The sequence below is a fragment of the Macaca fascicularis genome, chromosome 11 (genome assembly GCF_037993035.2).
Source record: "Macaca fascicularis isolate 582-1 chromosome 11, T2T-MFA8v1.1".
Lineage (NCBI taxonomy): Eukaryota > Metazoa > Chordata > Mammalia > Primates > Cercopithecidae > Macaca > Macaca fascicularis.
This window is the reverse complement of record NC_088385.1, coordinates 55,881,432-55,894,653: the sequence shown is the minus strand read 5'-3', so window position 1 is coordinate 55,894,653 and position 13,222 is coordinate 55,881,432. Positions and strand designations below refer to the sequence as shown.

General features: G+C 47.3%; 1 protein-coding gene across 5 annotated transcripts; it reads left to right on the top strand.

Annotated features, from left to right (window-relative positions):
- The first annotated feature begins 6,804 nt into the window (after window positions 1–6,804).
- RHEBL1 (RHEB like 1) lies at window positions 6,805–12,360 on the top strand. Of its 5 annotated transcripts, none has more exons than XM_005570748.5 (8): window positions 6,805–7,035; window positions 7,645–7,716; window positions 10,022–10,089; window positions 10,355–10,437; window positions 10,524–10,580; window positions 10,766–10,813; window positions 11,609–11,690; window positions 11,845–12,360. In XM_005570748.5, the coding sequence occupies exons 1-8, from the start codon at window positions 6,984–6,986 to the stop codon at window positions 11,932–11,934; spliced, it is 552 nt and encodes a 183-aa protein (XP_005570805.1). In that variant the 5' UTR covers window positions 6,805–6,983; the 3' UTR covers window positions 11,935–12,360. The 5 variants fall into 5 exon arrangements, with proteins under 5 accessions (XP_005570805.1, XP_005570807.1, XP_015286358.1 ...); XM_005570750.5 differs by having other exon boundaries at window positions 7,577–7,716; XM_015430873.4 differs by lacking the exon at window positions 6,805–7,035 and adding an exon at window positions 7,083–7,181 and having other exon boundaries at window positions 7,577–7,716.
- Window positions 12,361–13,222: the final 862 nt, after the last annotated feature.

Sequence of the window (13,222 nt, the reverse complement as noted above, 5' to 3'; positions counted from 1 at the left end):
ATTACAGGTGTGAGCCACTGCTTCTGGCCCCAAACTTGTATATTGATATGAAAATATCCATTTTCTTTTCTTTTCTCTTCTCTTTTTTTTTTTTTTTTTGAGATGGAGTTTTGCTCTTGTTGCCCAGGCTGGAGTCCAGTGGCGTGATCTCAGCTCACTGCAACCTCTGCCTCCTAGGTTCAAGCGATTCTCCTGCCTCAGCCTCCCGAGTAGCTGGGATTACAGATGTGCGCCACCATGCCCGGCTAATTTTTTAGTAGAGACAGGGTTTTACCATGTTGGTCAGATTGGTCTCGAACTCCTGACCTCAGATGATCCGCCCGCCTTGGCCTCCCCAAGTGCTCGGATTAGAGACGTGAGCCTCCGCACCTGGCTAAAATACTCATTTTCAATATAAGTGCCTTTATGATTACTAGATCCTCTTCTGGAACTTAGATATGATACCTAAAGGTGAACTCATCTTGTGGTCATGAGGTGACAAGCATAAGGGAAGAGTTAAGAGGACTGCAGGTACCAGTCCTGGCATTATGGAGCAACTGGACTGATGCTGCTTACCTCCAGCTTTGTTACTTCAGAAAAATAAATCCTTATTTGTTTAAGCTATTGCAACTTGGTTTTTCTGTTACTAAAGCCAAATGTGTTCTTAATATTCAACTGACTACAACAACAGATTCAATATCAGATAGTTCAGGTTACTGTAGGTCAGGTACCCAAAATCAAGGTTTCTACGACAGATGTCACAGATGGCCTCATTGTCTCCCATGCAGGTGCAATCTGAGTGCTCCAGGGTGATGTTTGTAGTGAGGATGGAGTTGTAAGTCTCAACTACAGCTGTGGAAACCTGGGGGCTTGGTAAATGAAGAACTCCAGCTTGGACTTCTTGCCATAATCAATCTACTCTGTAGCAGATTGAAAAACAGAGCTACAATATTTTGCAGTTTCTCTCATGGAGAAATGGAGTCTATTTCCCCATGCCTTGAATCTGGGATGGCATTGTGATTTGCTTAGGCTACTAACATGTGGCAGAACTTGTGTTAAATGAGTTTCAAAGCCTAAGGCCTCAAGAGACCATGCATTGTCCTAACTTTGCCCTCTTGGGTGCTTCTGCTACCCAAGAAGAAGCAGCTCGGGCTGCCCCAATAAATGATGAGAGACATGTGGAGAGACAGAGGCCTAGCCAAGAGCCAGCACCAAGGCTCCGGACATGAGTGAGGTCATTTTAGACCTTCCATTCCCAGTGGAGCTTCCACTGACTAGTCACAAGAGTGAGTCCAGAGGAGGCAACATAAGAACCATCAACTCAACCCACAGAATCCTGAGAAAAATACATTGTTGTTTTAAGGCACCAAAGTTTGTTGTGGTTTATTATGCAACAATAGGTAATTGATACATCAGCAGGGAGGTAAACCCATGACTGTGGAAAACAAAGAAGCCTTGAATACCTGTGCAATGGAGTCCATTAGAAAAGACATGCCATATAATTTGGATGCAAACAGAGTAGAGACATTTTTCACTTTTCCCAGAGATATTTAAAACAGTTTTCTGGGAACATCTTATCTTTATTTTGTCTCAGTTGTTTGAGACATAGCAATATATTATGCTGTCTTAGAAATGTTATTTGAGGCCAGGCGCGGTGGCTCAAGCCTGTAATCCCAGCACTTTGGGAGGCCGAGGCGGGTGGATCACGAGGTCAGGAGATCGAGACCATCCTGGCTAACATGGTGAAACCCCGTCTCTACTAAAAATACAAAAAACTAGCCGGGCGTGGTGGCGGGCGCCTGTAGTCCCAGCTACTCGGAGGCTGAGGCGGGAGAATGGCGTGAACCCGGGAGGTGGAGCTTGCAGTCAGCCGAGATCGTGCCATTGCACTCCAGTCTGGGCGACACAGCGAGACTCCGTCTCCAAAAAAAAAAAAAAAAAAGAAATGTTATTTCAGGCCAGGCTCGGTGGCTCACATCTGTAATCTCAGTGTTTTGGGAGACTGAGGAGGAAGGATTGCTTGAGGCCAGGAGTTCAAAACTAGCCTGGGAGCGACCCCGTCTCTACAAAAAAAAAAAAAAAATTAGCTGGGCATGGTGGTGCATGCCTGTATAGTCTCAGCTACTCAGGAGGCTAAGGCAAAAAGATCACTTGAGCCCAGGAGTTATGGGCCACAGTGAGCTATGACGGCACCACTGCACTCCAGCTTGGGTGACAGAGTGGCACCCTGTCTCTAAAAAACAAAAACAGGCTGGGTGCGGTGGCTCACATCTGTAAACCCAGCACTTTAGGAGGCTGACGTGGGTGGATTGCTTGAGTCCAGGAGTTTGAGACCAGCCTGAACAACATGGTGAAACTCCATCTCTACTGAAAATACAAAAATTAGCTGGGCATGGTGGTGCATGCCTGTAGTTTCAGCTACTCAGGAAGCTGAGAAAGGAGAATCACCCGAGCTGAGGAGGTAGAGGCTGCAGTGAGCCAAAATCATGCCACTGCACTCCACCCTAGGCAATCGGAGTGAGACCCTGTCTCAAAAATAAATAAATAAATAAAAATAATAAAAAACAAAAGAAATGTTATTCCAATCCCATTTTTCTAACATTAGGATGAATTGCTTCCTTTATTTCTATTATTATATAAATAATATATGATAAATATGTTTATTATATATAAAATAATATTTATATATTATATATTTTAATATATATTATTTTTTGACTTATACTCAAGTTCTATTCTTCCTTTATTCGATCCTATTTTTGTGATCTTTACTAAATAAACCATTTATGCATTACTTTTTTTTTTTTTGAGACGGAGTCTCGCTCTGTCACCCAGGCTGGAATGCAGTGGCGCAATCTTGACTCACTACAACCTCTGTCTCCCGGGTTCAAGTGATTCTCCTGCCTCAGCCTCCCGAGTAGCTGGGATTACAGGTGCCTCCCACCATGCCCGGCTAAATTTTGTAGTTTTAGTAGAGATGGGGTTTCACCATGTTAGTCAGGCTGGTCTCAAACTCCCGACCTCATGATTCACCTGCCTCAGCCTCCCAAAGTGTTGGGATTATGGGTGTGAGCCACCGTGCCTGGCCTATGCATTCCTTTTTAAAGTGATTTTTAATGAATATTTAATCAACCAATACCTTGGTCCTAAAATGTGCAGGTTTTATAGATTGGCTCATGAAACATTTCTCTTTTTGTTTTTTTGGAGACAGAGTCTCGCTCTGTTGCCCAGGCTGGAGTGCAGTGGCATGATTTCGGCTCACCGCAACCTCTGCCTCCCAGGTCCAGATGATTCTCCTGCCTCCACCTCCCAAGTACCTGGGACTACAGGCACACACCACCACACCTGGCTAATTTTTCTATTTTTAGTAGAGATGGGGTTTCACCACGTTGGCCAGGCTGGTCTCGAACTCCTGACCTCAGGTGATCCATCCGCCTCAGCCTCCCAAAGTGCTGGGATTACAGGCGTGAGCCACCATGCCCAGCCCTGGCTAACTTTTTTATATTTTAGTAAAGACCGGGTTTCACTGTGTTGCTCAGGCTGGTCTTGAACCCCTGAGCTCAGCTCAGGCAATCCGCCCGCCTTGGCCTCCCAAAGTGCTAGGATTACAAGCGTGAGCCACTGTGCCTAGCCTCTTTTTTTTTTTTTTTTTTTTTTTTTTGACACAGGGTCTCTGTTGCCCAGGCTGGAGTACAGTGGCACAAACATTGCTCACTGCAGCCTCAACATCCTTGGGCTCAGGTGATCTTTTCATTCAGCCTTCCAAGTAGCTTGAGACTACAGGCACGTGCCACTATCCCTGGTTAATTTTTCTTTCTCTTTTTTTTCTGTATTTTTTATAGAGACAGGGTTTCACCATGTTGCCTACCTAGGCTGGTCTTGAACTCCTGAGCTCAACCAATTCACCTGCTTGGCCTCCCAAAGTCCTGGGATTACAGGCCTGAGCCACCACGTCAGGCCAAAACATTTATTTCTACTCACCTTGTCTTTTGCCTTTCTTTACTATAGATGTTGGAAAAGAAAATGCTAAAATTTCCAGGTTCCCTTACAGCTAGAGATGACTATATAAAACAATCTTGTTCAATGAGATGTAGGTGAATATCTGCTGTGAGATCTTCCCTTGCCAGGTAAAAAGAAAAAGTCTCAAGAGGAGAAAGCCCTTTGTCTTGGCTCTTTTGCTTTCTCCCTGATTCAAAACAGGAGAATTAAGATGGTTTAATAAGGAGACTGTTTACAAAGCTGTGGGCAGGGTATAGGGAGACCACAAGGGATAAGCAATGCCCCAAGGTGAATAACAGAAAAGAGGCTGATACTGCTATAGGCCTGAAGGCTGAGGGGAGTCACTGAAAACTAGGAGACAGCTGTGTGTGTGTGTTGGAGGAGGCGGCTGCCTTGAGAGGTGCTGTGACCTTCAATGAGGGACAGAGACACTCTCCTCCCTCCATTGAATCTCCTGTGTGTGCTTTCTTTTGGTTGAGATTCACTGAAAGCCAGGAGACAAGGCCTGCCTCCTGGACACAAATCTGGGTGGAAAAGAATGGAGAGTTCATCTCGACGGTACAAGCAGTATAAAAGGCATCTGTTTTCTTTCTTTCTTTCCTTTCTTCCTTTTTTTTTTTTTTTTTTTTTTTTTTTTTTTTTTTTTTGTGATGGAGTCCTGCTCTGTTGCCTGGGCTGGAGTGCAGTGGCATGATCTCGGCTCACTGCAAGCTCCACCTCCCAGGTTCACGCCATTCTCCTGTCTGCCATTCTCCTGTCTCAGTCTTCCAAGTAGCTGGGACTACAGGTGCCCGCCACCATGCCTGGCTAATTTTTTGTATTTTTAGTAGAGCTGGGGTTTCACCGTGTTAGCCAGGATGGTCTCGATCTCCTGACGTCATGATCCACCTGTGTCGGCCTTCCAAAGTGCTGGGATTACAGGCATGAGCCACCGTGCCCGGCCTATTTCTGTATCCTACTGTGCAACACATAGTAAGAGTGCCTGGCACAAAGTAGAATATCTTTTTTTTTTTTTTTTAGACAGAGTCTCACTCTGTTGCCCAGGCTGGAGTGCAGAGTGCAATGGTGTGATCCTGGCTCACTGCAACCTCTGCCTCCCGTGTTCAAACGATTCTCCTGCCTCAGCCTCCCAAGTAGCTGGAATTACAGGCGCGCACCATCACACCCAGCTAATTTTTGTATTTTTAGTAGAGGCGGGATTTCACTATGTTGACCAGGCTGGTTTCGAACTCCTGACCTCAAGCGATCTGCCTGCCTCAGTCTCCCAAAGTGCTGGGATTACAGGCATGAGCCAGCACGCCCGGCCTACGGCTTTTGTGAACATTAAATGAGATAACAATAAAATGCACCTGGCACATAGTATAGTAGAACTCTCTATAAATCTAGGTGATTTCCTTCCTTTCTTCCCTCCTCTACCAATCCTTCTGCAAGTCATTTTAACCTTAGCTTCAGAATATCCTGAATTCTCAACTTCATTCAACATGATCACTCTAGCCACGCCACTCTCATCTGGACTACAGGTAACAGTTTCTTCGCCAATCTCCCTGCTTCCTCTTGCTCCTGTTCCCCTCAAACCCCAATCCATTCACCAAAGCCAGGGAGATTTTTTAGAAAGACAATGTAGATCATGTCATGCCCCAGCTTAAATACCTTCAAGTACTTAGAATTAGCCCAGACTTCTTTATGTGGCCTGGCCTCTGCCATTCTCTTAGACTTCATCTGCTTTAGGCTAACTGGCTTTCTTTTTTTCTTCCCCTCTTCCTGGAATTTACTGAATTTATTTCCATCTTATCGCCTTAGCATTGGTGGATTCTTCTTTTGAAATCTGCTAACTGGTTCCTTCAGATCTTAGTTTAAATGGGGTTTCCTATGGGAGAAAGTATTACTAATCTAAAGTGGTCATCTCAGCCAGGCTCGGTGGCTCACGCCTATAATCCCAGCACTTTGGGAGGCCAGGCCGGGTGGATCACTTGAGGCCAGGCGTTCGAGACTAGCCTGGGCAACATAGCAAAACCCCGTCTCTCCCCAAAACACAAAATTAGCCAGTCTCATAACCCTGTCTCAAAATAAATAAATAAATAAAAATTAAAAATGCTGTATTGTCTTTAAAAAATAAAGTGGTCATCTTTTATCACACCATCTTCTATAGCACTTAACGCTATCTGATATCTCCTTGTTGTATGTTTGTTTCCCCCTTCATAAGAGCAGACACATTGTCTTTCATGTCCATGTTCTGACCCCAAAGCTGGAGCAATGCCTGAAACACATAGTATATGTTCAGTATTTGTTGAAAAATGAATGTTTGAGGATCATGAGGATGAAGAAGAAACCTCAGACTACTTGATCATAAATTCTAGCAATTTCCGCAAGAACAAGAATTGCAGTTTGAAATCAGATGCTGGAGGACTGGAAACCTTGATAGGTCTGGGGCTGAAGGCTGGGGAAGCAGAGGGAATATATTGGAACTTCGGCCCTTTTCTTCGTATCTAAGGACCTCAGAGACCATGCAAAGGGCTAGAATCTTATGGCCAGAAACCACACAACGGGTATTTTCCATCCATAATTCTTCGCAGCCACTTCAGCTAGGCTGCAAATGCGCAAACGCCTTTAGGACCCCGGGTTCCTTTCTGTTTCTTTATGAATGAACCGGCTCCAGTCTGCGCACGCGCAGCTCCCAGTACTCCCGCTCCACGTGAGGCCCACCCTTCCCTCCTGCTGGCGGCACCGCCCTTACCCATTCTAATGGACCAATGGCGAGCGGCCTGAGGGGCGGAGCCCGGCGCGGCGCGGCACAGTAGTTCCCCCGGCGCCGGGCTCCCTCGCGTTAGACGTGCTGTGTTGTGATCACGTGGGCAGCTCCGGGCGCGGCGCTTGTTTTGGTTTCCCTCTAAGTTGCCCGCGGCAGCTTCTGGGTGAGCGACTTTCCTGCACCTGCCCACACCCTGACCTCGTCTTCGGGCTCTCTCAGCCCGCAGTTCCGCAAGCCCCTGGGGCGGGCTCCTGCCATGCCGCTGGTCCGTTACAGGAAGGTGGTCATCCTCGGATACCGCTCTGTAGGTGAGTCTCCGCCCTGCAGAACTCGGACGCGCAGCAGCTTTGTGGCCAGAAGAGGCGCGCTGCCGTGGGAACGCGACCCAGGGAGGAATGGTGACATCGTAAGAATGGGGTTGTAGAGCGAGGATTGGAAGAGTGGAGGAATAAAGGTTGGTGGTGTGTGGAGGCTGCAGGAACCGCAAGCACTTAAGGCTCAATGAAGACCTGGCTGCGGTAATCTCAGAGTGGTCCCAGCGTTACTTTGGGGATAGGGGTGGGGTCACAATTTGAAAACCGGGATGCGGTCTCCGTGGGGACAGATAGTCGCAGGTGTCCTGGGGCGGGGCGGACTCGATCCTGGGGAATCTTGGATATTCCTGCGGGTAGGATGGGGTGGGGAAGGCGGCGGGAAAGGCTTCCTGCTGCGCTTCTGAATGCATCCGGTAGCCAAAGTGCGGAGACCCCGGGCGAAAAGACGGTGAGGGTAGACACAAGGGATAGGATTGCTTGAGGCACTCACAGACTGTGGTGTTAATTTGGGGTACCCTTTGGTCCTGGGCCACAGTCCGAAAGGACAGAGGATGTGAATGTGGATGGATGATTTGGATACAGCTGCCACACTGCTCCCCACAGGGAAGACATCTTTGGCACATCAATTTGTGGAAGGCGAGTTCTCGGAAGGCTACGATCCTACAGTGGAGAATAGTGAGTAGACTTCTCCCCTAGTGTGCTGGTGACGCGACCCGGAGGGATTGGATAGCCCACCCAACTCCATAATGTATTTCTCTGGTGCCAAGGGGCTGATTTATTTACACATTACATCTAATTTCTTCTTCAGCAATCCTGTTCGATGGATGGCTAGAGTATGGATTTTGCAGGATACTGAGTCTGGGATAGTTTAAATGTAGACATTAAGAACCTTAGTGTGGGCCGGGCGCGGTGGCTCAAGCCTGTAATCCCAGCACTTTGGGAGGCCGAGACGGGTGGATCACGAGGTCAGGAGATCGAGACTATCCTGGCTAACACGGTGAAACCCCGTCTCTACTAAAAAATACAAAAAACTAGCCGGGCGAGGTGGCGGGCGCCTGTAGTCCCAGCTACTCGGGAGGCTGAGGCAGGAGAATGGCGTGAACCCGGGAGGCGGAGCTTGCAGTGAGCTGAGATCCGGCCACTGCACTCCAGCCTGGGCGACAGAGCGAGACTCCGTCTCAAAAAAAAAAAAAAAAAAACCTTAGTGTGTCTTTCCAGTTACCTGGATAACTCCCTGGAGCTGATCTATCTGTGTCAACCCCAAGGTTAAGAATGTAAGGGGAGGCCAGGCGCAGTGGCTCACGCCTGTAATCCCAGCACTTTGGGAAGCTGAGGCGGGCGGATCGATTGAGGTCAGGATTTTGAGACCAGCCTGGCCAACATGGTGAAACCTCATCGCTACTAAAAATACCAAAATTAGCTGAACATGGTGGCACACACCTGTAATCCGAGCTACTAAGGAGGCTGAGGTAGGAGAATCGCTTGAACGCAGCAGGCAAATGTTGCAGTGAGCAAAGATTGTGACACTGCACACCAGCCTGGGTGTCAGGATGAGGCTGTCTCAAAAAAAAAAAAAAAAAAAAAAAAAGCCAGGCACCATGGCTCACGCCTGTAATCCCAGCTCATTGGGAGGCCAAGGCAGGTGGATCACCTGAGATCAAGAGTTCGAAACCAGCCTGGCCAACTGGTGAAACCCTGTATCTACTAAAAATACAAACAATTAGCTGGACATGGTGATGGATATCTGTAATCCCATCCACTCGGGTGGCTGAGGCAGGAGAATTGCTTGAACCCAGGAGGCGGAGGTTGCAGTGAGCTGAGATGGCGCCACTGTGCTCTAGCCTGGGCAACAAGAGCGAAACAACATCTCAAAAAAAAAAAAAAAAAAAAAAAAAGAGAATAAAAAGAATGTAAGCAGGGGGAAGGGAGTGGGAGGGATGAAGATAAATTGATCAATAGGTACAGATATATAGTTTGATAGAAGTAAGACTTAGTAGTATCAGTAGGGTGACTATAGCTTACAATAAGCTATTTTACATTTCAAAATAGCTATAAGAGAAGAATTCAAATGGTTCTAGCATAAAGAAAACACAAATATATAAGGTGATGAATATTGCAGATATACTTACAAATTATATGAATGTATTATCACGTGTACCCTGAAACTTGGTGCATCTATTATTCATCAATAAAACAAAAGTAATTATTTTTCTTTTCTTTTTGAGACAGGGTCTCACTCTGTCATCCAGGCTGGAGTGCAGTGCCGCAATCTCAGCTCACTGCAACCTCCACCTCCTGGGTTCAAGCAATTCTCATGCTTCAGCCTCCTGAGTAGCTGGGACTACAGGCATGTACCACCATGCCCAGCTAATGTTTTGTATTTTTAGTAGAGACAGGGTTTAACCATGTTGGCCAGGCTGGTCTCGAACTCTTGGTCTTAAGTGATCCGCCCACCTTGGCCTCCCAAAGTGCTGGGATTACAGGTGTCAGCCACTGAGCCCAACCAACAATCTACTTTAAAAAAAAGCTGCCAAAAAAAAAAAAAAAAAAAAAGAAGGTAAGACAGCCAGGTGCAGAGGTGCATACCTATAGTTCCAGCTACTTGGGAGGTTGAGGTGAGAGGATCGCTTGAGCCCAGGACTTCCAGGCTATAGGGTGCTAAGAGTGCACCTGTGAATAGCCACTGCTCTACAGCCTGGGCAACATAGCAAGACTTCATCTCAAAAAAAAAATATATATATATATATAATTATCCGGGTGCAGTGGCAGGCGCCTATAATCCCAGCTACTCGGGAGGCTGAGGCAGGAGAATCGCTTGAACCCAGGTGGCAGAGGTTGCAGTGAGCTGAGATCGAGCCACTGCACTCCAGCTTGGGCAATAGAGTGAGACTCTGTCTCAAAAAAAAAAAAAAAAAAGTCAGGGGACATACATTGCTGGCCCTATAAGGCACCTCACAGTCAAGTTTTCTTTTCTTTTCAGCTTACAGCAAGATAGTGACTCTTGGCAAAGATGAGTTTCACCTACACCTGGTGGACACAGCAGGGCAGGTACCAGTTGGGGTATGGTATCCAAAAGTGGCAGTTCAGCCCTCAGAGATGAAGTCTGGTAGTCTTTGTGGCTCATCTGTAAAGTAGTATTAAAAGCATTTTACCTGTTAAGAGTATGCAGGGCTCATTGGAGCTGCTCCATAAATACTTGTTGAAGTGACTATAGTAGGGCGTGCCCCAGGGAGGGTCACCTGGATGTTGTCCCACCAACCTTTGCCATCTGAGTGGTTTGGATCTAGGTACTGATGTTTCCATTTCTTGACAGGATGAGTACAGCATTCTGCCCTATTCATTCATCATTGGAGTCCATGGTTATGTGCTTGTGTATTCTGTCACCTCTCTACATAGGTAAGTGACCAAGGTTGTGAGTGTGGGACTTAGGAAAACCTGAGGACTGTCTCATAAAGTTATAGCTCCAATTCTTGTGTTTAAAGCTTCCAGGTCATTGAGAGTCTGTACCAAAAGCTACACGAAGGCCATGGGAAAACCCGGTAAGTGGCCTTGGGGGATAGGGACATAGTGTGGGCATGAGGGAGTAGGAGAGAGCAGAGGGGAGAATTGTCAAGTTAGAGAGGCTCGGATATAGATCCTGCCTGGTCTGATAAGGAGTCGTCCAGCCTTGATATAAGGAGTTGGGGAATGAGGGGATTCTGAAATAACTGCTGTTTCCTCACAGGGTGCCAGTGGTTCTAGTTGGGAACAAGGCAGATCTCTCTCCAGAGAGGTATGTAAATCTCTGCTACTTAGAGGAAAAGGAAGTGAAATGGACTTGGAATCAGTCAGGCTCTCATCCTGGCTCTGCCACTGACTCAAACAAGTCATTTCACCTCTCTTTGTCTCTAACCTGAAGCTTAAGGAAGATAATACTTCTATCTTAAAAGCCACAATTTCATATTTCAAGCCTCAGTCCTAGATTCACCCATTGTTCCTTTGTTTACCTATATTTTCTCTTTCCACAGCCCTCCTCCCAAAACTTGGGGAAATGGCGTGGGTCAGAGGAAGTCTTTTTCTTCCTTCTTTTTTTTTGAGATGAAGTCTTGTTCTGTTGCCCAGACTAGAGTGCAGTGGCGTGATCTCGGCTCACTGCAACCTCTGCCACCTGGGTTCAAGCGATTCTCCTGCCTCAGCTTCCTGAGTAGCTGGGACTACAGGCGCATGCCACCACGCCCGGCTAATTTTTTGTATTTTTAGTAGAGACGGGGTTTCACTATGTTAGCCAGGATGGTCTTGATCTCCTGACCTTGTGATCCAGCCGCCTAGGCCTCCCAAAGTGTTGGGATTACAGGCATGAGCCACTGCGCACAGCCCATTTTCTTTTTAATAGAGATGGTATTTCACTGTGTTGCCAAGGCTGGTCTTGAACTCCTGAGCTCAAGTGATCCACCACCTCGGCCTCCCAAAGTGCTGCATTACAGGCATGAGCCACTAAGCCTGGCCAGGAAGCCTTGATTCTGAAGATTTTTCAGAGCACTTACCAACATTTCTATCCTCCATCTTTATGTCCCAAATTTGCTTCCAGAGAGGTACAGGCAGTTGAAGGGAAGAAGCTGGCAGAGTCCTGGGGTGCGACATTTATGGAGTCATCTGCTCGAGAGAATCAGGTGCTCGGCCCGAAGACTAGAAGGGTGGTGGTGGTAGCCGTGTTTTCCTTATTGTACTGCTTGGTGGGAATGTTGCAGGAATGGAGCTTTCACCCCAGAGCTGGGTGGTATTGGCACTGAACTGACTTTTGCCCTGAATCCTCTCCCCTTATAGCTGACTCAAGGCATCTTCACCAAAGTCATCCAGGAGATTGCCCGTGTGGAGAATTCCTATGGGCAAGAGCGTCGCTGCCATCTCATGTGAGCCCTTGGGTGTGGTGTAACTGCCTTGTTTCTGCCTCTGGCACTTGCCATGTTCCAGTGGGGGGTCAGACCCTCAGGACTTCACGGGTATGGTTGCCAGCTGTGTTCCTGACCCCTGGACACACAGTGTGGCATCCTCATGTTTGCACACTTTCCCCAGGCTCTAGTGGCCTGGATGTCAATGTTTACAAAGGGGCAAGGACCTCTCATGGACACTGGCCTCTAGCCCTCTGTTTTTGCTAGATGAATTCTGTTATAACCTGTGGGGTCAGGATATGAGTCCTGGGCATTATTTATCCAGGACCCATCCTCTTGGGTGAGTTTTGGGTGTTGGCTGGGTAAGGGGAGCCAGGGACTTCTGAAACAGAGCTGGCTCCCTGGGGTGACAATGTATATATGCAAATAAACTGAGAAATCTTTTGTTGTTGATTTCTTTTTCCTGTGTGTGTGTGAGACGGAGTTTCACTCTGTTGCCCAGGCTGGAGCGGTACAGTGCTGCGATCTCAGCTTGCTGCAACCTCCGCCTGCCAGGTTCAAGCAGTTCTCCTGCCTCAGTCTCCCACAGGCACCCGCCACCACGCCTGGCTATTTTTAGTAGAGATGGGGTTTCACCATGTTGGCCAGGATGGTCTCGAACTCCTGACCTTAAGTGATCCGTCCGCCTCAGCCTCCCAAAGTGCTGGGATTATAGGCGTGAACCACTACTCCCGGCCTTATTGTTGACATCTGTGTATCTAGGGAGAGCTCAGAGCCAGTATCTCTTTTTCCAAGGAGTCATGGCTGTGGTCTTTGGTGGGAAATCTTTCCTCCTACCTTGTTCCTATTCCTTATTCCTCACTTATTAACGACCATTATCCTAACTTGCCTTTCCTACCTTTCTATTCTGCTGGGTTCCTCATATACTGAGTCCAGTTGGCTGCCACTCCCGTCCAAGTTTTGTAGCCTTTCAAGATCCCCTTAATTACAGAAACACTACCCTCTAGTGGCCAGATGCAACATGCTGACCTAGCTGTCTTCCTGGGGCCTCAGCATTTGCTTGGACTCAAAGCATACAGGGTTTCGGGAGAAGGAAGCCCCTCATTCCTAATGATGTAAGAATTGAGAGAAGTGTAGAGGCAGAGAGACTAAAGTGTTGTGAAGACTTTGACTTCCCAAGAGTGTTGAGTAAAGTAAGAAATAATGCATCTGGTGCCTATCAGTCCCCCCGGCCCTCCATGTCCCCAGTGTCTTTCATTAAAATGGCTGTCCTTTGCTCTTTTCATACCTTTCATCTTTTTGTACTTTTCACA

Bases quoted from the DNA above. Each gene is read 5' to 3' on its own strand.
- RHEBL1 (XM_005570748.5), top strand. From the start codon at position 6,984: ATGCCGCTGGTCCGTTACAGGAAGGTGGTCATCCTCGGATACCGCTCT. The intron at 10,090-10,354 runs GTACCAGTTGGG...ATTTCTTGACAG, and splicing joins TGGTGGACACAGCAGGGCAG to GATGAGTACAGCATTCTGCC. The intron at 10,581-10,765 runs GTAAGTGGCCTT...GTTTCCTCACAG, and splicing joins GAAGGCCATGGGAAAACCCG to GGTGCCAGTGGTTCTAGTTG.